Source organism: Pseudophryne corroboree, chromosome 1, assembly GCF_028390025.1.
Source record: "Pseudophryne corroboree isolate aPseCor3 chromosome 1, aPseCor3.hap2, whole genome shotgun sequence".
Taxonomy (NCBI): domain Eukaryota; kingdom Metazoa; phylum Chordata; class Amphibia; order Anura; family Myobatrachidae; genus Pseudophryne; species Pseudophryne corroboree.
The window spans coordinates 659,689,948-659,717,736 of NC_086444.1; the positions used below are offsets into that span (position 1 = coordinate 659,689,948).

General features: G+C 49.7%; 1 protein-coding gene across 2 annotated transcripts in view; it reads left to right on the forward strand.

Annotated features, from left to right (window-relative positions):
• Positions 1-27,789, forward strand: part of XPA (XPA, DNA damage recognition and repair factor) — a 117,524-nt gene that overhangs the window by 45,088 nt on the left and 44,647 nt on the right. Inside the window, exons 4-5 of one of the 2 annotated variants that reach the window (XM_063914664.1) lie at positions 5,333-5,516; positions 5,786-5,903. In XM_063914664.1, the coding sequence (XP_063770734.1) occupies positions 5,333-5,516; positions 5,786-5,903 (302 nt within the window). The remainder of the gene's footprint in view (positions 1-5,332; positions 5,517-5,785; positions 5,904-27,789) is intronic. The other variant, XM_063914665.1, reaches the window with a different exon arrangement.

The window sequence follows — 27,789 nt, forward strand, 5'->3', positions numbered from 1 at the left end:
TTTTTTATTTTCAGTGAGCTTCTGCTGACAACAGACTCACTGCTACGAGGGACTGAGGGGAAAGAAGCAAACCTACCTATCTGCAGCTAGGTTGCGCTTCTTAGGCTACTGGACACCATTAGCTCCAGAGGCTTCGAACACAGGCATCTGTCCTCGATCGTCCGTTCTTCGAGCCGCGCTGCCGTCCCCCTTGCAGAGCCAGAAGAACAGAAGCTGGAAGATGGCGAAATTGGCGGCTGAAGACTTCTGTCTTCATTTAAGGTAGCGCACAGCACCGCAGCTGTGCGCCATTGCTCCCAGCACACTTTCACACTCCGGTCACTGTAGGGTGCAGGGGGGGGCGCGCACTGGGCAGCAATTGAAGTACCTTTTTGGCATAAAATACATATATACAGTCAGGCACTGTATATATGTAAAAAACCCCGCCATTTTTTCACACAGTAAGCGGGATAGAAGCCCGCCGCTGAGGGGGCGGGGCCTTCTTCCTCAGCACACCAGCGCCATTTTCTCTTCACAGCTCCGCTGGAAGCAGCTCCCCGGGCTCTCCCCTACAGTATCCAGGTACAAGAAGGGTAAAAAAGAGAGGGGGGGCACATAAATTTAGGCGCAAAAAGACATAAAATCGGCAGCTATTGGGTAATCACTTATTATAGTGAAAATCCCTGGGTTATATAGCGCTGTGGTGTGTGCTGGCATACTGTCTCCCCAAGGGCCTTTGTGGGGTCCTGTCCTCAGTCGGAGCATTCCCTGTGTGTGTGCTGTGTGTCGGTACGGCTGTGTCGACATGTTTGATGAGGAAGGATACGTGGAGGCGGAGCAAGTGCAGATAAATGTGGTGTCGCCGCCGTCGGGGCCGACACCTGATTGGATGGATATGTGGAAGGTCTTAAATGATAATGTAAGCTCATTGCATAAAAGGTTTGATGACGCTGCAGCCTTGGGACAGCCGCGGTCTCAACCCGGGCCTGCCCAGGCGACTCAGAGGCAGTCAGGGTCTCCTAAATGCCCACTATCTCAGATGGTTGACACAGATGCCGACACGGAGTCCGACTCCAGTGTCGACGATGATGAGGCACATTTACAGCCTAAGATGACCAAGGCCATACGCTACATGATTATTGCAATGAAAGATGTATTGCACATTTCAGAGGTTAACCCTGTCCCTGACAAGAGGGTGTATATGTTTGGGGAGAAAAAGCAGGCAGTGACTTTTCCCCCGTCACATGAATTAAATGAGTTATGTGAAGAAGCGTGGAGTTCACCTGATAAGAAAGTAGTGATTTCCAAAAGATTACGTTGGGAATCCTCCCCTAGGGTAGACAGGGCGTTGACACGCTTATCTAAAAAGGTGGCCCTGCCGTCTCAGGATACGGCCACCCTAAAGGATCCTGCGGATAGGAAACGGGAAGCTATCCTGAAGTCAGTGTATACACACTCTGGTACTCTACTGAGACCAGCTATTGCTTCAGCCTGGATGTGTAGCGCTGTAGCAGCATGGACAGATAGTCTGTCAGAGGACATAGATGCCCTGGACAGGGATACTGTTTTTATAAGGGTGAGGAATTGTTTGGGGACGGTCTCTCGGACCTCGTGTCCACAGCGACAGCTGGAAAGTCGACTTTCTTGCCTCAGGTTTCCTCACCGCCTAAGAAAGCACCGTATTATCAAATGCAGTCCTTTCGTTCTCAGAGAAGCAAGAAGGTCAGAGGTGCATCCTTTCTTGCCAGAGGCAGGGGTAGAGGAAAGAAGCTGCACCATGCAGCTAGTTCCCAGGAACAAAAGTCCTCCCCGGCTTCCACCAAGTCCACCACATGACGCTGGGGCTCCACAGGCGGAGCTAGGTGCAGTGGGGGCGTGTCTCCGAAAATTCAGCAACCAGTGGGTTCGCTCGCAAGTGGATCCCTGGGCTGTTCAAATTGTATCTCACGGATACAAGCTGGAATTCAAAGTGACTCCCCCTCACCGTTACCTAAAATCAGCCTTGCCAGCTTCCCCCACGGAAAGGGAGGTGTAGTGCTGGCGGCAATTCACAAGCTGTACCTCCAGCAAGTGATAATAATGGTTCCCCTCCTTCAACAGGGAAGAGGTTACTATTCCACACTGTTTGTGGTACCGAAACTGGACGGTTCGGTAAGACCCATTCTGAATTTAAAATCCTTGAACATTTATATGAAAAAATTAAAGTTCAAAATGTAATCGCTCAGAGCGGTCATTGCAAGCCTGGAAGAGGGCGATTTTATGGTATCGCTGGACATCAAGGATGCTTACTTGCATGTCCCCATTTATCCACCTCACCAGGAGTACCTCAGATTTGTGGTACAGGACTGTCATTACCAATTCCAGACGTTGCCGTTTGGTCTGTCCACGGCACCGAGAATATTTACCAAGTTAATGGCGGAAATGATGGTACTCCTTCGGAAGCAAGGAGTTACAGTTATCCCGTACTTGGACGATCTCCTCATAAAGGCGAGGTCCAGGGAGCAGTTGTTGATCAGCGTAGCACACTCTCAGGAAGTGTTGCAACAGCACGGCTGGATTCTGAATATTCCAAAGTCGCAGCTGATTCCTACGACGCGTCTGCCCTTCCTGGGTATGATTCTGGACACAGAACAGAAGAAGGTGTTTCTCCCGGAGGAGGAGGCCCAGGAGCTCGTGACTCTGGTCAGGGACCTCCTAAAACCAAAACAGGTGTCGGTGCATCACTGCACGCGAGTCCTGGGAAAGATGGTGGCCTCATACGAAGCCATTCCCTTCGGCAGGTTCCATGCAAGTGCTCATCTTCTCGAGGGCTGCAGGTTCGGCATACAGGACTGGGTCCTGGTGACCACGGATGCAAGCCTCCGCGGATGGGGGGCAGTCACTCGGAAGAAACTTCCAAGGGCTGTGGTCAAGTCAGGAGACTTGTCTGCACATAAATATACTGGAACTAAGGGCCATATACAACGCCCTGAGTCAAGCGGAGCCCCTGCTTCGAGATCAACCAGTGCTATTTCAGTCAGACATCATCACGGCGGTCGCCCATGTAAACCGCCAGGGCGGCACAAGAAGCAGGGTGGCAATGGCAGAAGCCACAAAGATTCTTCGTTGGGCGGAGTTCATTCCGGGAGTGCACAACTGGGAAGCAGACTTCCTCAGCAGACACGACCTCCACCCGGGAGAGTGGGGACTTCATCAAGAAGTCTTCACACAGATTGCAAATCGATGGGAACTGCCACAGGTGGACATGATGGCGTCCCGCCTCAACAAAAAGCTAAAAAGATATTGCGCCAGGTCAAGGGACCCTCAGGCGATAGCTGTGGACGCGCTAGTGACACCGTGGGTGTTCCAGTCAGTATATGTGTTTCCTCCTCTTCCTCTCATACCCAAGGTACTGAGAATAGTAAGAAAAAGAGGAGTGAGAACAATACTCATCGTTCCGGATTGGCCAAGAAGGACTTGGTACCCAGAACTACAAGAGATAATCACAGAGGACCCATGTCCTCTGCCTCTCAGACAGGACCTGTTGCAACAGGGGCCCTGTCTGTTCCAAGACTTACCGCGGCTGCGTTTGACGGCACGGCGGTTGAACGCTGAATCCTAACGGAAAAGGGCATCCCGGATTAAGTGATTCCTACGCTGATAAGAGCTAGGAAGGATGTAACAGCTAAGCATTATCACCGTATATGGCGAAGATATGATGCTTGGTGTGAGGCCAGGATGGTCCCTACAGAGGAATTCCAGCTGGGTCGATTTCTGCACTTCCTACAGTCAGGTGTGACTATGGGCCTAAAATTAGGGTCCATAAAGGTCCAGATTTCGGCCCTATCCATTTTATTTCAAAAAGAACTGGCTTCACTGCCTGAGGTTCAGACGTTTGTAAAGGGAGTGCTGCATATTCAGCCCCCTTTTGTGCCACCAGTGGCACCTTGGGATCTTAACGTTGTGTTGGATTTCCTGAAATCCCACTGGTTTGAGCCACTTAAGACCGTGGAACTAAAGTATCTCACGTGGAAAGTGGTCATGCTGTTGGCTTTAGCATCGGCGAGGCGTGTGTCAGAATTGGCGGCTTTGTCATGGAAAAGCCCTTATCTGATCTTCCATATGGATAGGGCAGAATTGCGGACTCGTCCCCAATTTCTCCCTAAGGTGGTATCATCGTTTCATTTGAACCAACCTATTGTGGTGCCTGCGGCTACTCGGGACTTGGAGGATTCCAAGTTGCTGGACGTAGTCCGGGCTTTGAAAATATATGTTTCCAGAACGGCTGGAGTCAGGAAGACTGACTCGCTGTTTATTCTGTATGCACCCAATAAGCTGGGTGCTCCTGCTTCATAGCAAACTATTGCTCGTTGGATCTGTAGCACGATTAAGCTGGCTCATTCTGCGGCTGGATTGCCGCATCCAAAATCAGTGAAAGCCCATTCCACAAGGAAGGTGGGCTCTTCTTGGGCGGCTGCCCAAGGGGTCTCTGCTTTACAGCTTTGCCGAGCGGCTACATGGTCGGGTTCAAACACTTTTGCAAAGTTCTACAAGTTTGATACCCTGGCTGAGGAGGACCTTGTGTTTGCTCATTCGGTGCTGCAGAGTCATCCGCACTCTCCTGCCTGTTTGGGAGCTTTGGTATAATCCCCATGGTCCTTACGGAGTCCCCAGCATCCACTAGGACGTCAGAGAAAATAAGAATTTACTCACCGGTAATTCTATTTCTCGTAGTCCGTAGTGGATGCTGGGCGCCCGTCCCAAGTGCGTACTTTTCTGCAATACTTGTAAATAGTTATTGCTTAGTAAGGGTTATTGTTATGAGCCATCCGTTGAGTGATGCTCAGTTGTTGTTCATACTGTTAACTGGGTAAGGTTATCACAAGTTGTACGGTGTGATTGGTGTGGCTGGTATGAGTCTTACCCTGGATTCCAAAATCCTTTCCTTGTAATGTCAGCTCTTCCGGGCACAGTTTCCCTAACTAAGGTCTGGAGGAGGGGCATAGAGGAGGGGCATAGAGGGAGGAGCCAGTGCACACCAGATAGTACCTAATCTTTCTTTAGAGTGCCCAGTCTCCTGCGGAGCCCGTCTATTCCCCATGGTCCTTACGGAGTCCCCAGCATCCACTACGGACTATGAGAAATAGAATTACCGGTGAGTAAATTATTATTATTATCCAGATCGTTCCCTGGTCTGTTTAGTTCCTGTGTAATGATTTCACAGGGTGTTTTCACTGTGTCCCAATTATGACCTTAAACGAATGAAACCGCACATCCAGTTCTCTCATAAATGTCGCTCTCTGCAGGATTTGGAAAAGAGATTTCTTAGGTAAAATAGTGTTGTTATTTTTTTTTTACATATAAATAACTTGAGAACGTTTGGATATGTTAGAGACACAGAAGAAAAGCACAAGCTCATTACCCGGACTGAAGCCAAGAAGGAGTATTTGCTGAAAGACTGTGATATTGATAAACGGGAGCCTGTGCTGAAATACATTTTGAAGAAAAACCCTCACAATACTCACTGGGGAGATATGAAACTTTACTTAAAATTGCAGGTATAAAGCATATTTTTTTATATTTTATAGAAGTCCCAGAGACATGTACATTACCTACATCATACACAATGTTGCTGGCTTTATAGAGATGGGTACTCCCAAACAGTGCTATTGTAGTTCATTTCTAGGTTCCTAATGTGTGATATTTCACTAGAGCAGAGCCTGTAAATAAATACAGTGTACCCTTCCACGAATTGATTGTACCTTATTGATATGTTGTACTATTTAGTACTGCTTTTCTCTAATACAATGTATTTCACTATGCGTAGATAGTTAAACGCTCTTTAGAAGTTTGGGGCACCGAGGAAGCTATTGAAGAAGCAAAAGAAGCTCGGCAAGAGAACAGGGATAAAATGAATCAGAAGAAATTTGACAAAAAAGTAAAAGGTAAGATGAACATATGTGTAAAGCTTACCAAGTGGTCTGTTTGGGCAGACGTGTGCATTGTATTTTGTTTCCCATTGGTGGTGTACATATTATCTTCTTCTGGAATACAATTTATTCCACAGTGGTACAATGCAATCAAACTGTGATTTACAGTTTGGAGATCCACCAATATGGCTGGGAACCATTTCAACTTCCCAACCGCATTATGATTGATATAGGTTGCAGCAGCTGAAGGATTTTGCCTTTGTTAGAGGAAGTAGCAGTAGTCAGATATGTTCTAGGTGTTCCAGTACCACTTTATGCAAACAATAATCCAGTGTGTCTTTCCTCCCCAGCTCACACGTTTCTTACCAGATTGCCACTTTAGTTTGATGTTAACACCACCATTTTATTGCCCACTTATGCAAATGAGTGCTGTTATTGTTATCCTTTCATTTTGAAATGGCAACATATTCTGTAGCACTGTACATTGAGGGGACCATGATGCAACATGTTATTTCATGACGATTCCAGCACTTGGGATGCCCGTGGTCAGAATACCGACAGTGGCATCCTGACGCGCAGCTTCCCAACACCTAGTAGGTAAGTAGTATAACACTATACTCCCCTCCCTTCTTGGTGCCTAAAGCTAACCCACAGTCTAACTCTAACCACCTACCTCCGCAGCCTGACCCTAACCCACCCAGGCACACTTACTATCGGGATGCTGGCAGTCAGGATTCCGGCACCAACATTGTGATCCATGTCAGGTTCCCAGCATTAGCTGACCGGGTCCCATTTCATGCTCTTAATGACTAATTTCTCTGATGTCCTAGCGGATGCTGGGGTCCACATTGGTACCATGGGGTATAGACGGGTCCAATAGGAGCCACTGGCACTTTAAGAGTTTGAGAGTGTGGGCTGGCTCCTCCCTCTATGCCCCTCCTACCAGACTCTGTTTAGAAAATGTGCCCGGAGCAGCCGGTTAAAGATTTTTTTTAGAGTTTATTATTTTACAGAGAGGCTGCTGGCAACAGCCTCCCTGCCTCGTGGGACTAAGGGAGGGGGGGGGAGAGAGTGTCCGCCCTGCGGGGTCTGAGCCACTATCTCCGCTGTCAGGACACTGAGCTCCTGAGGGGATCACTCGCCCCAGCAGCATGCCGCCAACCCCTTACAGAGCTAGAATATCAGTGGCGAGTTAGTCACCGGCCCCCCTAGCAAGCGGGGAGCCGGTGTGTAGATGCCAGCAACAAGGTATGGAGCGTAGTACTAACTGCGCTCCAGGGCTCAGCGTTACATAGTGCGGCGCAGTGAGGGGCGCTCTGAGCCAGCGCCTACACTAACCTCCAAACCTGTCAGGGTCCCAGGATCGCTGCCAGCACAATTCCTCAGGCCAGTATAATCTTCAGAAGATCGGGAAGACAGAGCCATGTAAGGGGGCGGAGCTTCTCTTCAGAGCGGTCCCAGCAGCGTTCAGCGCCATTTTCCTGCCTGCAGAAGCGCTGTCAGTGAGAGCTGTCCCTCCACATCAACTCCAGCAATCTGTTACGGTACCAGGGAGTTGTAGAAGGGGGGGGGGCTGTTTACAGACTGTATAACCTATTAAGGTGCACAGTCAGCGCTGGTTAGGGGTCTCCCTATCTATTAGCGCTGTGTGTGGGTTGGCTCCAATCTATGTGTCTCTCTGGCCATTCTTAGGGGGGAAACTCTGTCTGCCTTTCCCTGTGTGTGTGTGTGGAGTGTCTGTGGTCTCCATTAAGCTATGTCCAGGGACTCTGTGTCATATGCTGCAGAGGATATGTCCTCTCAGGATGATCCCATTCCATGTAATCAGGATTACACTGTGTTAGCGCAGATACCAGCAAGGGAGCCTGAGTGGTTATCCTCTATTAAAACTTTGATTTCTCAGATTTCTACTAGGGTTGCACAGAATGGATCTGCAACTCAGGTTTTACAGAACACTATCGCAGTTTGGTCCGGTTCTGTTACCTCAAGACCCCCTACTGTATGTTCCCACAAACGTGCTCTTGCCCAGATTATGCAAGATGACACTGATACTGACTCTGACACGGCAGACAGTGATGGGGCTGTGCTGAGGGGGGCCGCATCTCTTGCTAAAGGGGTGCAGTTGATGATAGAGGCCATTAGAGATGTGTTGAATATTGCTGATACAACACCTAAACAGGTTGAGAAGGCTTACTTCACTGACCATAAGAAAGCCTCGCTAACCTTCCCTGCATCTAAAGAATTAAATGCTATATTTTAGAGAGCCTGGGAAATCCCGGAGAAAAAAATCCAGATCCCAAGAAGGGTTCTGGTTGCTTTCCCCTTCCCTGAGGAGGGCAGGAAAAAATGGGAAAACCCACCCATGGTTGACGCGTCTGTGTCCAGACTCTCAAAAAAAGTGGTTTAACCTGTTCCAGGATCTACCGCGTCAAATCCATATACACTGCGTCAGGAGCGATACTGCGTCCTACTATTGCCTGTGCATGGATTTCCAAAGCTATAGTAAAGTGGTCAGGCATGTTACTTGAGGATTTGGATACAATGGATAAAGGTGATGTTGAATTGTTTTTATGTAACATTCAAGATTCTGCAGGATTTATGGTGGAATCCATGAAAGACCTGGTTCCATGGCTGCAGGGATATTTACCATGTCTGTCTCAGCTCGCAGGGGACTTTGGCTGTGCCAGTGGTCTGCCGACGCGGAATCCAGGAGAGGTGTGGAGACCCTACCCTACAGAGGTCAGGCTCTCTTTGGGGAAGCGTTGGATGCGTGGATTTCCACGTCTACAGTGGGTAAGTCTCCTTTTCTTCACTCAGCTGCACCTGCTACGAAGAAGCCTTTTTCTTCAGCTGCATCACAGTCCTTTCAGGCTGCTAAAACAAAAAACGCCAAGCCGTCCAACACCTTCTTTAGAGGAGGTCGGCCAAAATCCAAGAAACTTGCTGCTGCGGGTTCCCAGGAACAGACGCCTGCTTCAAGTACGCCAAAGTCCTCAGCATGACTGTGGACCGCGCGGCCTGGAGGTGGGACCGACGGAGGCGAGACTCAGGCATTTCAGTCACGTCTGGGTGTCGTCCAGCCTGGACCCCTGGGTACAGGATATTGTGTCCCAGGGGTACAGGCTGGAGTTTCAAGATCTCCCTCCTCACCGATTCTTCAAGTCAGGCTGGCCAGCTTTGCTGGCAGACATGGCTATCCTACAGGAAGCCATCCAGAAGTTGGTGGAGGCACAGGTCATTGTACCAGTTCCACCCCATTTGCAAAACAAAGGTTACTATTTGAACCTTTTCGTTGTATCGAAACCGGATGGTTCGGTCAGGCCCATTTTGAACTTAAAATCGCTAAATCCCTTTCTGAGGGAGTTCAAGTTCAAAATGGAGTCTCTGAGGGCGGTGATTTCAGGACTGGAAGAGGGGGGGATTCCTACTATCCCTAAATATCAAGGATGCGTACCTCCACATTCCGATTTGGCTGCCGCATCAAGCTTATCCCCGATTCGCACTGTTGGACAGTCATTTTCAATTCCAGCCTCTGCCATTCGGCCTTTCCACAGCACCGAGGATATTCACCAAGGTGATGGCGGAAATGATGGTTCTCCACACACAGGGGGTTAACATAATGCCATATTTGGACGATATGCTGATAAAGGCATCGTCCAAGGAGAAGCTGTTACAGTCCATTGTTCTCACGACCCATCTACTCAAGGAACGCGGTTGGATCCTGAATCTCCCAAAATCACATTTGGAGCCAACCAGGAGGTTGTCCTTTCTGGGAATGATCCTCGACACGGAAGTGCAGAGGGTGTTTCTTCCAGAGGAAAAAGCGTTGGTGATACAAACAATGGCTCGGGATGTCCTGAAGCCAACTCGGGTCTCGGTTCATCAGTGCATTTGCCTTCTGGTGAAGATGGTGGCCTCTTACGAGGCTCTGCAGTACGGGAGGTTTCATGCAAGTGGTCGGGATCTCATCTACACATGCACCAGAGGATACATCTGTCGCCAAAGGCCACGATTTCACTCCTCTGGTGGCTGCAATTACCTCACCTTCTGAAGGGCCGCAGGTTCGGGATTCAGGACTGGATCCTTCTAACCACGGATGCATGTCTCTAGGGCTGGGGCGCAGTCACTCAAGGGGAAACCTTCCAAGGAAGGTGGTCAGGTCTGGAAGCCGGCCTACCGTACATTCTGGAACTAAGAGCCGTCTACAACGGTCTTCTCCAAGCGGCCAATCTTCTGAGAAATCGGGCCATTCAAGTGCAGTCGGACAATGTTATGACAGTGGCTTACATAAACCAACAGGGCGAAACGAAGAGCAGAGCTGCAATGTCAGAGGTAACAAGAATCATCCTCTGGGCAGAAAAACACGCGTTGGCATTCCGGGAGTAGATAACTGGGAAGCGGACTTCCTCAGCAGACATGACCGCCATCCAGGGGAGTGGGGTAGGGATGGACATCGATGGTCGATGTTTCCGAACCATCGATGTTTTCGTTTCGCTGGTAGTGTTTTTAGCATTTAATGGTGCCCTCCCGATGTTTTTCACCATCGAATGATAGTCATTCGATGGTCTTCCGATGGTGGCTTGTTTTTTTCTAATTCCAAATAGCTATGCATCCCCTTGCTGCTGTGTCTATCAGGGAAACTTCCTAAGTCCGTTGGAGGCTGTCTGTTTCAGACATGAGCCTGCTCAGCCAGTCCCCTCACCCCCTCCCCTCTCTAGGCTGCTGCTAGGCAACAGGGCCCACTGCAAGCTCTGATTGGCTCTCACTGACTCAGAGAGCCAATCAGTTCCCAGACCTTACCCTTTAGCAGCAGAAGCCACAGACACTCGGAGCTCAGGAGGATTCAGAGGAGACAGTGACCTCACTGATATTTATATCACTCCAGCTATACACCACCATTGATCGGGGGGAATAATTTAGGAGGGCTATGGACAAAGTCCTTGCTTGAGTATGTTTTGGACTGTGGGAAAAACCAAGAGAAAACACAAAAAACATGGAAAGAACATACAAACTCCACACCATAATCATCGGAATTGGTCCCATGTGAGACAGCAAAGCAAACCGTGCACTGAGCAAGTTGCCATCCACATTATTGTAAGAAATTCCCAGCCGGCACGCCGTACTGCCGGGTCGTCCACAATACTGCATTCCGCTGGCTTCGTTCTGTGTGAGGGGAGGAGAGCGCTCTCCTGCCCCTCAATTCTCTTGGATGGCCAGTCTCACTCTCCATCAGCGGCGGCGCGGTCAATCTGAATAAGGCACCGGTTTACTAGCCAATCAGAGCTCATGGACCGGCAGCCGCGGCTCCTGATTGGCTGCCGGTCCGCGAGCTCTGATTGGCTAACGAACCGGCGCATCATTTCAGATTGACCCCGCCGCCGTTGGAGAGTGAGATCGGGCATCAAAGATAATTATGAGGCAAGAGAGACGCTATGCTACGCTCTCCTCCCCTCACATAGAAGAAACAGAGCCATAGGTAAGGGGTGGGGGGCAATGAGCGCACAGTGGGACAATGTATATCTGCCACAAGGGGGCATTGTATATCTGCCACAGTGGGGGCATTGTATATCTGCCACAGTGGGGGCATTGTATATCTGGCACTGTGGGGGCATTGTATATCTGGCACTGTGGGGGCAATGTATATCTGGCACTGTGGGGGAAATGTATATCTGGCACTGTGGGGGGGGGGGGGGGCATTGCATATCTGGCACTGTGGGGGCATTGCATATCTGGCACTGTGGGGGCATTGCATATCTGGCACTGTGGGGGCATTGTATATCTGGCACTGTGGGGGCATTGTATATCTGGCACTGTGGGGGCAATGTATATCTGGCACTGTGGGGGAAATGTATATCTGGCACTGTGGGGGGGGGGGGGGCATTGCATATCTGGCACTGTGGGGGCATTGCATATCTGGCACTGTGGGGGCATTGCATATCTGGCACTGTGGGGGCATTGTATATCTGGCACTGGAGGCATTGTATATCTGGCACAGTGGGGGCAATGTGTATTTGTCACTGAGGGGGCAATGTTACTTCATCATTGGGCATTGTGTGTGTATATTATATATGTATATTATACACACAATGTCCACTGATAAAGTAATATGTTGCTCAGAGTCTGGCCCTGCCCCCAATCCCAATTCCCACATTGCAAACGAAAATGCAGGCTCTTGCGCATAAACTAGTCATATAAATAGTTTTCACCATCGAATACTTTTGATGTGATGGTTAGTAACCATTGCATCGAAAGTTTCAATGGTGGAACATTGCCATCATATGATGGTTTGCTTTCGATGTCCATCCCTAGAGTGGGGTCTCCATCCGGAGGTGTTCAGGGAGGTAACAGATCTTTGGGGTGTACCTCAAATAGGATTTTAATTATCTACCGGTAAATCCTTTTCTCGTAGTCCGTAGAGGATGCTGGGCGCTCGCCCAGCGCTTCATTTTCCTGCAGTGGTTATCTGGTTCAGTACAACTTTGTTTTTATTTGAGTACTGTATTGTTAATGGGTAAGTAATGTTTGATTTGCCTTGTATGTGAGAGCTGGTATGAATCTCGCCACGATCTGTGTATAATCTTTCTCTCGAAGATGTCCTTCTCCTCGGGCACAGTTTCTAGATGGTAGGTGGGTCATAGAGGGAGGAGCCAGCCCACGGTCTCAAACTCCAATGGCTTCTAGTGGACCCGTCTATACCCTATGGTACTAATGTGGACCCCAGCATCCTCTACGGACTGCGAGAAAAGGATTTACCGGTAAGTAATTAAAATCCTATATTTACTATCAACATCAATAACAACCTTCAGTTTTAACATCTTTTCTCTTTCGTCCTAGAGGATACTGGGATCCACATTAATACCATGGGGTGTAGACGGGTCTACTAGGAGCCTTGGGCACTTTAAGAAATCAATTGTGTGCACGGTCTCCTCCCTCTATGCCCCTCCTACCTGACTTTAGAAAATGTGCCCGGAGGAGCCGGTCACGCTTAGGGAAGCTCCTGAAGAGTTTTCTGCATTTATTTTCTGTTTGTTGTTTTCAGGCAGGTCTGATTGGCACCAGACTGCCTGCTTCGTTGGACTTAGTGGGGAGAACGGCCCAACTTCCTAAAGAGTTAATGGTCCCATTTCTCCGCTGACAGGACACTGAGCTCCTAAGGGAGTCATTAGCCAAGCCCCACCACAGCGAGCGTACCCTCTCGCAGCACGCCGCCACCCCTAACCGAGCCAGAAGATAGAGTGGTGAGTACAGCGCCGGCGTCCCTGTTAGTGGGTCGCCGGCAGGAATGGCGGCACAAAGGTAGGAGCGCAGCTCTGAGAGCAGGCTGTTCTCCAGGGGGCTCAGAGGGCATACGCAGACGTGTGTCCCGCTGTGAGGGGCACACTGAGCCACCAATGCATACCCCCACTGGCTATCATACCTAACAAGGGTTTTAACCCTCTGTTAGGCATAAAAATTACCTTAGGCCAGTATAAAAAAAAAGCGGGAAGCCGAGCGCCATTAAGGGCGCGGGGCTTCACTATGAGCAGATCCAGCAGCTCACCAGGGGTTTGGGTCATTAGATCGACAGTGTCTAGGTCGACCACTGTAGGTCCACGGGGTCAAAAGGTCGACATGAGTTTTTTTTGTTTTTGTTTTTTTGGTGTAGTTTTCTTCGTAGAGTGATCGGGAAGCCCAATTAGTGCACCGCACTCCGCTACCGCTTCGCTTGTTAAGTATGAAAAAGTAAAAAAAAAAAAAAAATATTCTTACAAAAAACTCCTGTTGACCTACAACATGTCGACCTTCTGACCCTGTTGACCTTCTGATCCTGTCGACCTATAGTGGCCGACCTAAACATTGTCGACCTAGACACTGTCGATCTTCAGACCGGATCCCGCTCACCAGCGCCATTTTCACTCTGCAGCTTACACTGACAGGAATCACAGGGAAGCGCAGCTCCTCCACAAAGACTCCACGTCTCCTCAGCGGTACCAGGGGGTCTTAGAAGGGGGGTATGGGGGGAAGGGGGGGGGGGGGGGAGTGTTGTAGTATACTAAGCCCTATTAAGGGACTTGGGGGGTCATTCTGACCCGATCGCACGCTGCAGTTTTTCTCTTACGTCCTAGAGGATGCTGGGGTCCATATTAGTACCATGGGGTATAGACTGGTCCACCAGGAGCCATTAGCACTTTAAGAGTTTGAGAGTGTGGGCTTGCTCCCCCCTCTATGCCCCTCCTACCAGACTCTGTTTAGAAAATGTGCCCAGAGGAGCCGGTCACAGCTAGGGGAGCTCTACAGAGCTTTCTTAGAAAAAGTTTATCTTAGAGTTTTATTTTACAGGGAGGCTGCTGGCAACAGCCTCCCTGCATCGAGGGACTGAGGGGGGGAGCAGTGTCCGCCATGCGGGGTCTGAGCCACTCTCTCTGCTGACTGGACATTAGGCTCCAGAAGGGATAGATCGCACCCCGCTGCAGGGGAACACTCACCCCAGCAGCATGCTGCCACCCCCTTACAGAGCTGAAGGGTGGCGAGTGAGTCACCGCCCCCCCTAACAAGCAGCGGGTCTGTGTGAAGATGGCAGCTTTAGGGTAGGAGCGCGACGGCTCAGCGGTACCTGGGTGCAGCTCTGTGAGGGGCGCCCCGGAGCCAGCACCTGACCCTACACTGACCAAAAAAGCCTGTCGTGGTCTGCGGATCTCAGCCAGCACAAAAACCTCAGGCCAGTATAATCTAAGAAGAGCGTGAAGACAGCGCCATTAAGGGGGCGGAGCTTCTCAGAGCGGACCCAGCAGTGTTTCAGCGCCATTTTCCTACCTGTAGTCGGATGCAAGTGGAAGAACAGTCCCTCCAGTGCAACTTCAGCTATCTGTACGGTACCAGGGGGTTGTAGAAGGGAGGGGAGGCTGTGTAAGACTGTGTCACCTATTAAGGCACACAGCGCTGGTTTAGGGTCTCCCTATACCTGTAATAGCGCTGTGTGTGGGTTGGCTCCAATCTGTGTGTCTCTGCCATTCTTGGGGGGGAAACTCTGTCTGCCCTGTACCCTGTGTGTATGTGGGGTGTATTAGCAAACATGTCTAGAGACTCTATTTCATATGCTGCAGAGGATTTATCTTCTCAGGAAGATCCCATCCCATGTAATCAGGATTGCACTGTTGTAGCGCAGATCCCAGCTAGAGTGGTTAGCCTCTCGTAGGGGGACTATTTCTCAGATTTCTGAGAGGGTTACAAGAACTGAGCATGCAACTCGGGTATTGCAATCCTCTATGGCTGTATGGTCTGATACTGCTCCCTCGGGGTCCCCTGCGGTACATTCTCACAAACGTGCACTTGCCAAGATTATGCAGGATGACACGGACACCAATTCTGACACTGCAGACGGTGACGGGGATGTGTCGAGGGGGGCGACATCACTTGCTAAGTAGGTGCAATTGATGATTGAAGCCGTAAGGGATGTGTTGCATATTTCTGACACACCTCCTGAACAGGTTGAGGAGGCATTTTTCACGGACAGTAAGAAGGCCCATCTCGCCTTCCCAGCATCTAAGGACTTAAATGCTATATTTGAAAAAGCCTGGGAAAATCCAGAGAAAAAATTCCAGATCCCTAAAAGGGTCCTGGTTGCTTTTCCCTTCCCAGAAGACGATAGAAAAAAATGGGAGTCTCCGCCTATAGTTGACGCCTCTGTCTCCAGGCTGTCAAAACAGGTGGTTTTACCAGTCCCGGGATTTACCGCATTGAAGGACATGGCAGATCGCAAGGTGGGTGCTACGCTCAAATTCATATACACGGCTTCAGGGGCTATACTGCGGCCTACTATTGCCTGTGCACGAATTTCTAAAGCTATAGAGCAGAGCTGGCCAAACCAGTCCTCGAGATCTACCTCTGATGAAACGACCAGTGCCTACGGTCGAGAAACGCGTTAGGTTGAACGGCTTTGGAGTGATCCACGGATCTATACCATCTCTCTGCCATTTGGAGACGAACGGACATCACCGACAGCCCTAACCCGCCTTAAAACGCCACAGTTATTTCCATCTCTTTCATCCCAGCCTAAGGATTACCCAGCTGCGCTGTCGGAGGAGCACCCAGGCAGCGCAGCACAAAACGGCTTGTGGATTGGAAACGGCGGAGGTCCGGTGAACATCCGGCCGGACGGACGGCTACTGCATTCACTGGCACGGGTGAGATTGCTACGAGTGAGACGGGGTTTATTTATCAATACATTATCCCGTCATTATAGCCACCCACACCAATGGCCTTATTAGGCTAGGGGCTATTTGAGCCATTCGGGACTGTGTATTAGTATTTTTATTTATTCATAACAATCATCGTATTACGGGACTGTAATACTACGGCATTGGCTGCCCACACCAACGGCCGCATAAAGCTAGGTGCCTTTATCGAGACTTTTAAATAGCATTGGTCAAAGGGACGGGACTGTCTTCTATCCATTTGCTCCAACATTTAACATTTACATCAGCAGCCGTACGAGGTTAGGAGCTAATGAGCCGCACAAGACTTTTGGATACATGTATAACGGATAATTATTACTAGTTTAGATCGTTATTGGAAGAATTTTGATTCCTTATTGTTTATTCAATTTCATGATATCTTACAGGCAATACATCTTCCATTTATTTACTCTATTGATCTTGGATAAATTTTTGTTTGTGCACAATATAATAAGTATTAATTAAGGCTGGCCAACCAATGTGGACTTCTTAGTCTATTCATTAATAATATTTTTTCTTTGCATCATTGTGATCTAAATATGTATCCTAAGTGATACAGTATTACCTGTTTTAGGAACCATTTATTCTTCAGGATTTTATACATTTGTATCTATTATTGGTCTTTTGGAATACTAACCATATATGAGAAATTAATTAGATGGTTATATATTTCATGATTGTGTTGTTTTATTCATTTTAATATTATTTTCAATATCTTATTGTGGTCACTCTAAGGATTATATTTATAATTAATTTATTTGGTATTAACTACAATTAAATACATATTTAATAAAAATAAAAATTAATCCAAATATTATTTTTTGATTGGCTCTTCCTTTTGCGCACGTTTTGGTTCTTTTTTCTTGTTAATGCTATTTTTTGGGGGTTGACAGCTTCCCCATTTTTCCACATTGTGCGGCACCAGGAAGTTCACCGAGGTTGTAAGTCACGGGCGCCTCTCTTTCTTTTCTCAGGGGTACAGGCTGGAATTCGAGACGTCTCCCCCCTGCCGTTTCCTAAAATCTGCCTTACCGGCAACTCCCTCTGCCAGGGAGGAAGTGTTGGTGGCTATTCAAAAACTATATTCACAGCAAGTGATTGTCAAGGTACCCCTCCTTCAACAGGGAAAGGGTTACTATTCCACAATGTTTGTGGTACTGAAACCGGACGGTTCGGTGAGACCCATCTTAAATTTAAAAGCCTTGAACACTTATATCAAAAGGTTCAAGTTCAAGATGGAATCGCTCAGGGCGGTTATTGCGAGCCTGGACGAGGGGGATTACATGGTCTCCCTGGACATCAAGGATGCGTACCTGCATGTCCCTATTTACGCTCCGCACCAGGAGTACCTCAGATTTGTGGTACAGGACTGTCACTATCAGTTCCAGACGCTGCCATTTGGGTTATCCACGGCACCGAGGGTCTTTACCAAGGTAATGGCCAAAATGATGATACTCCTTCGCAAGAAGGGAGTTTTAATTATCCCATACTTGGACGATCTCCTGATAAAGGCAAGGTCCAAAGAACAGTTTGTAGTGGGGGTAGCACTTTCTCGGGAAGTGCTACAACAGCACGGCTGGATTCTCAATATTCCAAAGTCACAGCTGGTCTCGACGACACGTCTTCTGTTCCTGGGAATGATTCTGGACACAGACCAGAAAAAAGTGTTTCTTCCAGTGGAAAAAGCCGAGGAGTTGTCATCTCTAGTCAGAAACCTCCTAAAACCAGGACAGGTGTCGGTACATCAATGCACACGAGTCCTGGGAAAAATGGTAGCTTCATACGAAGCAATTCCATTCGGAAGGTTCCACGCAAGAACGTTCCAGTGGGACCTGTTGGACAAATGGTCCGGGTCCCATCTCCAGATGCAACAGCGGATAACCCTGTCGGCAAGAACCAGGGTGTCGCTGCTGTGGTGGCTGCAGAGGGCTCATCTACTAGAGGGCCGCAGATTCGGAATACAGGACTGGGTCCTGGTGACCACGGATGCCAGCCTTCGGGGCTGGGGTGCAGTCACACAGGGAAGAAATTTCCAAGGACTGTGGTCAAATCGGGAGATTTCGCTTCACTTTACAATGCCCTAAGCCAAGCAAGGCCCCTGCTTCAGAACCAGCCGGTACTGATCCAATCAGACAACATCACGGCGGTCGCCCATGTAAACAGACAGGGCGGCACAAGAAGCAGGATGGCGATGGCAGAAGCCACAAGGATTCTCCGATGGGCAGAGAATCATGTGTTGGCACTGACAGCAGTGTTCATTCCGGGAGTGGACAACTGGGAAGCAGCCTTCCTCAGCAGGCACGACCTCCACCCGGGAGAATGGGGACTTCATCCAGAAGTCTTCCAAATGCTGGTAGACCGTTGGGAAAGACCACAGGTGGACATGATGGCGTCCCGCCTCAACAAAAAGTTGAAAAGATATTGCGCCAGGTCAAGGGACCCTCAGGCGATCGCTGTGGACGCTCTAGTGACACCGTGGGTGTACCAGTCGGTTTATGTGTTTCCTCCTCTGCCTCTCATTCCCAAGGTACTGAGAATAATAAGAAAGCGAGGAGTGAAAACTATACTCGTGGTTCCGGATTGGCCAAGAAGAGCTTGGTACCCGGAACTTCAAGAGATGCTTGCAGAGGACCCTTGGCCTCTGCCGCTCAGACAAGACCTGCTGCAGCAGGGACCCTGTCTGTTCCAAGACTTACCGCGGCTACGTTTGACGGCATGGCGGTTGAACACCGGATCCTAAAGGAAAAGGGCTTTCTGGAGGAAGTCATCCCTACCCTGATCAAAGCCAGGAAGGATGTCACCGCAAAACATTATCACTGCATTTGGCGAAAATATGTTGCGTGGTGTGAGGCCAAGAAGGCCCCGACGGAGGAATTTCAGCTGGGTCGATTCCTACATTTCCTGCAAGCAGGAGCGACGTTGGGCCTCAAATTGGGGTCCATTAAGGTCCAGATTTCGGCTCTGTCGATTTTCTTCCAAAAAGAACTGGCTTCTCTGCCTGAAGTTCAGACTTTTGTCAAAGGAGTTCTGCATATTCAGCCTCCTTTTGTGCCCCCAGTGGCACCTTGGGATCTCAATGTGGTTTTGGAATTCCTGAAATCACATTGGTTCGAGCCACTTAAGACTGTGGATTTAAAATATCTCACGTGGAAAGTGGTCATGTTGTTGGCCCTGGCTTCGGCCAGGCGAGTATCAGAATTGGCGGCTTTGTCTTGTAAAAGTCCTTATCTGATTTTCATATGGATAGGGCAGAGTTGAGGACTCGTCCTCAGTTTCTCCCAAAGGTGGTCTCAGCTTTTCACTTGAACCAACCTATTGTGGTGCCTGCGGCTACTAGGGACTTGGAGGATTCCAAGTTACTGGACGTAGTCAGGGCCCTGAAAATTTATGTTTCCAGGACGGCTGGAGTCAGGAAAACTGACTCGCTGTTTATCCTGTATGCACCCAACAAACTGGGTGCTCCTGCTTCTAAGCAGACTATCGCGCGCTGGATTTGTAGCACTATTCAGCTGGCGCATTCTGCGGTGGGACTACCGCAGCCTAAATCTGTAAAAGCCCATTCCACAGGGAAGGTGGGCTCATCTTGGGCGGCTGCCCGAGGGGTCTCTGCTTTACAACTTTGCCGAGCTGCTACTTGGTCAGGGGCAAACACGTTTGCAAAATTCTATAAATTTGATACCCTGGCTGAGGAGGACCTGGAGTTCTCTCATTCGGTGCTGCAGAGTTATCCGCACTTTCCCGCCCGTTTGGGAGCTTTGGTATAATCCCCATGGTCCTTACGAAGTTCCCAGCATCCACTAGGACGTCAGAGAAAATAAGAATTTACTCACCGGTAATTCTATTTCTCGTAGTCCGTAGTGGATGCTGGGCGCCCATCCCAAGTGCGGATTGTGTTTAATACTTGTAAATAGTTATTGTTACACAAATCGGGTTGTTATTGCGAGCCATCTGTTCAGGGGCTCCTTTTGTTATCATACTGTTAACCGGGGTTCCTATCACGAGTTATACGGTGTGATTGGTGTGGCTGGTATGAGTCTTACCCGGGATTCAAAATCCTTACTTATTGTGTCAGCTCTTCCGGGCACAGTGTCCTTACTGAGGCTTGGAGGAGGGTCATAGGGGGAGGAGCCAGTGCACACCAGATAGTCCTAAATCTTTCTTTAGAGTGCCCAGTCTCCTGCGGAGCCCGTCTATTCCCCATGGTCCTTACGGAGTTCCCAGCATCCACTACGGACTACGAGAAATAGAATTACCGGTGAGTAAATTCTTATTTTTCCAGACCACCTAGCTGGTGCACAGGTGTAGTCATTACTAATTAAGATGTGCTGCATTCATTCCTAAGTGACAATTCTACAGATCTCCAGGAGGCCTAGAAAATATGAACTGTTGGTAGATCTCGAGGACCGGTTTGGCCAGCCCTGCTATAGAGGGTCATTCCGACCCATTCGCACGCAGCGGTTTATCGCTGCAGTGCAAACGGGTGCGGCATGGGTGGCGGCCGCAGTGTGCGTACGCGACGTTGCCTGGTGACGGGTTGCCGGGTTACGTTGCGACTTACAAAGGAAGCGGTCACAGAGACGACCACAAAGAAGATTGACAGGAAGAAGGCACGCCAGGGCGGATCCGGACCGCTTGGAGCCGTTTTCGGGGAGTGGTGAGTGAAACGCAGGCGTGTCCAGAAGAACGGAAGGCGGATGTCTGACGTCAAAGCCGGCTCCAGCATCGCAGGGATCGTCGCACAGGGTAAGTAGGTATAGGGCTAGTCCTCTTTTGCTTGAATTTTTTTTTAGCTTAGCATTGCTGCAAAAGCGATTGCAGCCCTGCTAAGCTAAAATACACTCCCCCATAGGCGTGTACTAGTTGATCGCAGCAGTAGCTCAAAGTTGCTGGCTGCGATCAACTCAGAATGACCACCATAGCCAGGTGGTCAATCACTCTGCAGGAGGACTTGATAGAGGTGACGTTGACTTATTTTTACGTAATATTCAGGATTCTGCAGGGTTCCTGGTAGATTCCATGAAGGACCTGGGTTCCATTGCTGCGGGGATCTCCTCAATGTCCGTCTCGGCTCGTTGAGGTCTCTTGCTGCGCCAGTGGTCTGCGGACGCGGAATCCAGGAAGAGTGTGGAGTGCCTACCCTATACAGGTAAGGCTCTGTTTGGGATGATGCTGGATGCGGATTGCCATGGCTACCGCGGGTAAGTTTCCTTTTCTCCCCTCCGCTGCACCGGCTACGAAGAAGCCTTTTTCACCAGCCACGTCACAGTCTTTCGGCCCGCGAGGCCTAGAAAGAATAAGCCTTCTCACACCTTCTTCAGAGGTGGTCGTGCTAAAGGAAAAAAGCCTGCTCCCGCAGGTTCCCAATACCAGAAGCCTGATTCTGGTGCCTCAAAGTCCTCCGCATGACGGTGGACCGCACAGCCTGAAGGAAGGTCAGGTGGGAACAAGACTCCGGCATTTTAGCCACGTCTGGGTGTCGTCTGGCCTGGACCCTTGGGTACAAGATATAGTGTCCAGGGTGTACAGGCTGGCGTTTCAAACTCTCCCAACTCACCGTTTCTTCAAATCAGGCTTGCCAGCAGACAGAGCAATTCTTCTAGAAGCTATCCGAAAATTGGTAGTGTCCGAGGTCATTGATCCAGTTCCGCCTCTTCAGTGGAACAAAGGTTACTATTTAAACCTTTTTGTGGTACCGATGCCGGATGGTTCGGTACGGCTAATTCTGAACTTAAAATCATTGAACCCTTATCTCAGGGAGTTCAAATTCAAGATGGAGTCTCTGAGAGCTGTCATCTCAGGACTGACGGAGGGGGAGTTCCTGGTGTCCCTTGAAATCAAGGATGCGTACCTCCACATTCTCATTTTGGTCGCCGCATCAGGCATATCTCAGGTTTGCACTGATAGATGATCATTATCAGTTTCAGGCACTGCCGTTCGGTCTCTCCATGGCACCGAGGGTCTTCACCAAGGTGATGGCAGAGATGATGGTTCTCCTCCGCAAGCAAGGGGTGAACATAATTCCGTATCTGGATGATCTTCTGATCAAGGCGTCGTCCAGGGAGAAGTTGTTAAGATCCATTGCTCTCAAGACACATCTGCTCAAGGAACACAGCTGGATCCTGAACCTTCCAAAGTCTCATCTGGAGAAGAAAGGAGGCTGTCTTTCCTGGGGATGACCCTTGACACGGAGGTGAAGCGGATGTTTCTACCGGTGGAGAAAGCGTTGGTGATTCAAACAATGGTCCGGAATGTCTTGAAGCCTACCTGGGTTTCGGTTCATCAGTGCATCCGCCTTCTGGGGAAGATGATTGCCTCCTATGAGGCTCTGCAGTATGGAAGGTTTCATGCTCTGTCCTTTCAGCTGGATCTCTTGGACCAGTGGTCGGGATCTCGCCTACATATGCACCAGAGGATATGTCTAGAAAATAGATATACTTTTACTTTATATTTCTCTGACGTCCTAGTGGATGCTGGGGACTCCGTAAGGACCATGGGGAATAGACGGCTCCGCAGGAGACTGGGCACAATTAAAGAAAGATTCAGGACTATCTGGTGTGCACTGGCTCCTCCCCCTATGACCCTCCTCCAGACCTCAGTTAGATTTCTGTGCCCGGCCGAGCTGGATGTACACTAGGGGCTCTCCTGAGCTAGTATAAAGAAAGTATAGTTTAGGTTTTTTATTTTACAGTGAGACCTGCTGGCAACAGGCTCACTGCAACGAGGGACTAAGGGGAGAAGAAGCGAACCTACCTAACTGGTGGTATCTTGGGCTTCTTAGGCTACTGGACACCATTAGCTCCAGAGGGATCGCACACAGGACCCGACCTCGTCGTCCGGTCCCGGAGCCGCGCCGCCGCCCCCCTTACAGAGCCAGAAGCAAGAAGTGTCCGGAAAATCGGCGGCTGAAGACTTCTGTCTTCTCCAAGGTAGCGCACAGCACTGCAGCTGTGCGCCATTGCTCCTCATGCACACCACACACTCCGGTCACTGATGGGTGCAGGGCGCTGGGGGGGGGGGGGGCGCCCTGAGCAGCAATATTAACACCTTGGCTGGCAAAACTGACACCATATATAGCCCTAGAGGTTATATAGGTGTAAATTACCCCTGCCAGATTTACACAAACAGCGGGAGAAAGCCCGCCGAAAAAGGGGCGGAGCCATCTCCCTCAGCACACTGGCGCCATTTTCCCTCACAGCTCCGCTGGAAGGATCGCTCCCTGGCTCTCCCCTGCAGTCCTGCACTACAGAAAGAGTAAAAAAGAGAGGGGGGGGCAATAAATTTAGGCGCAGTTTATATAAATACAAGCAGCTATAGGGGAAAACACTCTGTATAGTGATATCCCTGTGTTATATAGCGCTCTGGTGTGTGCTGGCATACTCTCCCTCTGTCTCCCCAAAGGGCTTTGTGGGGTCCTGTCCTCTGTCAGAGCATTCCCTGTGTGTGTGCTGTGTCGGTACTGCTGTGTCGACATGTATGATGAGGAAAATGATGTGGAGGCAGAGCAAATGCCTGTGAATGTGATGTCACCCCCTGCGGGGTCGACACCTGTGTGGATGGACTTATGGAAGGAATTACGTGACAGTGTCAGCTCCTTACATAAAAGGTTTGACGACATAGGACAGCCGGCTACTCAGCTTGTGCCTGTCCAAGCGTCTCAAATGTAATCAGGGGCTTTAAAACGCCCGCTACCTCAGATGGCAGACACAGATGTTGACACGGATACCGACTCCAGTGTCGACGACGATGAGACTAGTGTACCTTCCAATAGGGCCACCCGTTACATGATTGAGGCAATGAAAAATGTATTACACATTTCTGATAGTACCCCAGGTACCACAAAAAAGGGTATTATGTTTGGTGAGAAAAAACTACCAGTAGTTTTTCCTGCATCTGAGGAATTAAAGGAGGTGTGTGAGGAAGCGTGGACTTCCCCCGATAAGAAATTGATAATTTCTAAACGGTTATTGGCAGCGTACCCTTTCCCGCCAGAGGATAGGTCACGTTGGGAAACACCCCCTAGGGTAGATAAAGCGCTTACACGTTTATCAAAAAAGGTGGCACTACCGTCTCCGGATACGGCCGCCCTAAAGGAACCTGCTGATAGAAAGCAGGAGGCTACCCTTAAAGCTATATATACACACACGGGCATTATATTGCGACCAGCGATTGCATCGGCATGGATGTGCAGTGCTGCTGCTGCGTGGTCAGATTCCCTGTCGGATAATATTGATACTCTGGATAGGGACAATATTTTGCTGACAATAGAGCATATAAAAGACGCTGTCTTATACATGCGTGATGCACAGAGGGATATTTGCCGGCTGGCATCAAAAATAAGCGCAATGTCCATTGCCGCCAGAAGGGGGTTATGGACTCGGCAGTGGTCAGGTGATGCCGATTCAAAAAGGCACATGGAAGTTTTGCCTTATAGGGGGGTGGAACTGTTTGGGGATGGTCTTTCAGATCTCGTTTCCACAGCTACGGCTGGGAAATCGAAATTTTTGCCACAGGCTACAACACAGCAAAAGAAAGCACCGTATTATCAAGTACAGTCCTTTCGGCCCCATAAAAACAAGAGGGCTAGAGGCGCATCCTTTCTGCCGAGAGGAAAAGGTAGAGGGAAAAAACTGCAGCATACAGCCAGTTCCCAAGAGCAGAAGTCCTCCCCCGCGTCCGGTAAGTCCACAGCATGACGCTGGGGCTTCACAGGCGGACCCGGGTACGGTGGGGGCCCGTCTCAGAAATTTCAGCGCACAGTGCGCTCTCTCACAGGTGGATCCCTGGATCCTTCAAGTAGTATCTCAGGGGTACAGGCTGGAATTCGAGACGTCTCCCCCCCGCCGTTTCCTAAAATCTGCCTTACCAGCAACTCCCTCTGCCAGGGAGGCAGTGTTGGTGGCTATCCAAAAACTGTATTCACAGCAAGTGATTGTCAAGGTACCCCTCCTTCAACAAGGAAAGGGTTACTATTCCACAATGTTTGTGGTACCGAAACCGGACGGTTCGGTGAGACCCATCTTAAATTTAAAATCCTTGAACACATATATCAGAAGGTTCAAGTTCAAGATGGAATCGCTCAGGGCGGTTATTGCGAGCCTGGACGAGAGGGATTACATGGTCTCCCTGGACATCAAGGATGCCTACCTGCATGTCCCCATTTACCCTCCTCACCAGGAGTACCTCAGGTTTGTGGTACAGGACTGTCACTATCAGTTCCAGACGCTGCCGTTTGGGTTTTCCACGGCACCGAGGGTCTTTACCAAGGTAATGGCCGAAATGATGATACTCCTTCTGAAGAAGGGGGTTTTAATTATCCCGTACTTGGACGATCTCCTGATAAAGGCGAGGTCCAAGGAACAGTTGTTAGTGGGGGTAGCACTTTCTCGGGAAGTGCTGCAGCAGCACGGCTGGATTCTCAATATCCCAAAGTCACAGCTGGTCCCGACGACACGTCTTCTGTTCCTGGGAATGATTCTGGACACAGACCAGAAAAAAGTGTTTCTTCCAGTGGAAAAAGCCGAGGAGTTGTCATCTCTAGTCGGAAACCTCCTAAAACCAGGACAGGTGTCGGTGCATCAATGCACGCGAGTCCTGGGAAAAATGGTAGCTTCGTACGAAGCAATTCCATTCGGAAGGTTCCACGCAAGGATTTTCCAGTGGGACCTGTTGGACCAGTGGTCCGGGTCGCATCTCCAGATGCAGCAGCGGATAACCCTGTCGGCAAGGACCAGGGTGTCACTACTGTGGTGGCTGCAGAGGGCTCATCTCCTAGAGGGCCGCAGATTCGGAATACAGGACTGGGTCCTGGTAACCACGGATGCCAGCCTTCGGGGCTGGGGAGCAGTCACACAGGGAAGAAATTTCCAAGGACTGTGGTCAAATCAGGAGATTTCACTACACATAAATATCCTGGAGCTAAGAGCCATTTACAATGCCCTAAGCCAAGCAAGACCCCTGCTTCAAAACAAACCGGTTCTGATCCAATCAGACAACATCACGGCGGTCGCCCATGTAAACAGACAGGGCGGCACAAGAAGCAGGAGGGCAATGGCAGAAGCTACAAGGATTCTCCGATGGGCGGAAAATCACGTGCTAGCACTGTCAGCAGTGTTCATTCCGGGTGTGGACAACTGGGAAGCAGACTTCCTCAGCAGACACGACCTTCACCCGGGAGAGTGGGGGCTTCATCCAGAAGTCTTCCAATTGATTGTAAACCATTGGGAAAGACCACAGGTGGATATGATGGCGTCCCGCCTCAACAAAAAGCTACAAAGATATTGCGCCAGGTCAAGGGACCCTCAGGCGATAGCTGTGGACGCTCTAGTGACACCGTGGGTGTACCAGTCGGTTTACGTGTTTCCCCCTCTGCCTCTTATTCCCAAGGTGCTGAGAATAATACGAAGGGGAAGAGTGAGAACTATACTCGTGGTTCCGGATTGGCCAAGAAGAACCTGGTACCCCGGAACTTCAAGAGATGCTCTCAGAGGACCCATGGCGTCTACCGCTAAGGCGGGACCTGCTGCAGCAGGGGCCCTGCCTGTTCCAAGACTTACCGCGGCTGCGTTTGACAGCATGGCGGTTGAACGCCGGATCCTGAAGGAAAAAGGTATTCCGGAGGAAGTCATTCCTACCCTGATCAAGGCCAGGAAGGATGTGACTGCAACCCACTATCACCGCATTTGGCGGAAATATGTGGCTTGGTGTGAGGCCAGGAAGGCCCCAACGGAGGAATTTCAACTGGGTCGTTTCCTGTATTTCCTGCAAGCAGAGGTGACGATGGGCCTCAAATTGGGGTCCATTAAGGTCCAGATTTCGGCTCTGTCGATTTTCTTTCAAAAGGAACTGGCTTCGTTGCCTGAAGTTCAGACTTTTGTCAAGGGAGTTCTGCATATTCAGCCTCCTTACGTGCCTCCAGTGGCACCTTGGGATCTCAATGTGGTTTTGGGATTCCTGAGGTCACATTGGTTCGAGCCACTTAAAACCGTGGATTTGAAATATCTCACGTGGAAAGTGGTCATGTTGTTGGCCCTGGCTTCGGCCAGGCGTGTATCAGAATTGGCGGCTTTGTCGTGTAAAAGCCCTTATCTGATTTTCCATATGGATAGGGCAGAGTTGAGGACTCGTCCTCAGTTTCTCCTGAAGGTGGTATCAGCGTTTCACTTGAACCAACCTATTGTGGTGCCTGCGGCTACTAAGGACTTGGAGGATTCCAAGTTGCTGGACGTAGTCAGGGCCCTGAAAATTTATGTTTCCAGGACGGCTGGAGTCAGGAAAACTGATTCGCTGTTTATCCTGTATGCACCCAATAAGCTGGGTGCTCCTGCTTCTAAGCAGACCATTGCTCGCTGGATTTGTAACTCTATTCAGCTTGCGCATTCTGCGGTAGGACTACCGCAGCCAAAATCAGTAAAAGCCCACTCCACAAGGAAGGTGGGCTCATCTTGGGCGGCTGCCCGAGGGGTCTCGGCACTGCAACTTTGCTGAGCGGCTACTTGGTCAGGGTCTAACACTTTTGCTAAATTTTACAAATTTGATACCCTGGCTGAGGAGGACCTTGAGTTTGCTCATTCGGTGCTGCAGAGTCATCCGCACTCTCCCGCCTGTTTGGGAGCTTTGGTATAATCCCCATGGTCCTTACGGAGTCCCCAGCATCCACTAGGTCGTCAGAGAAAATAAGAATTTACTCA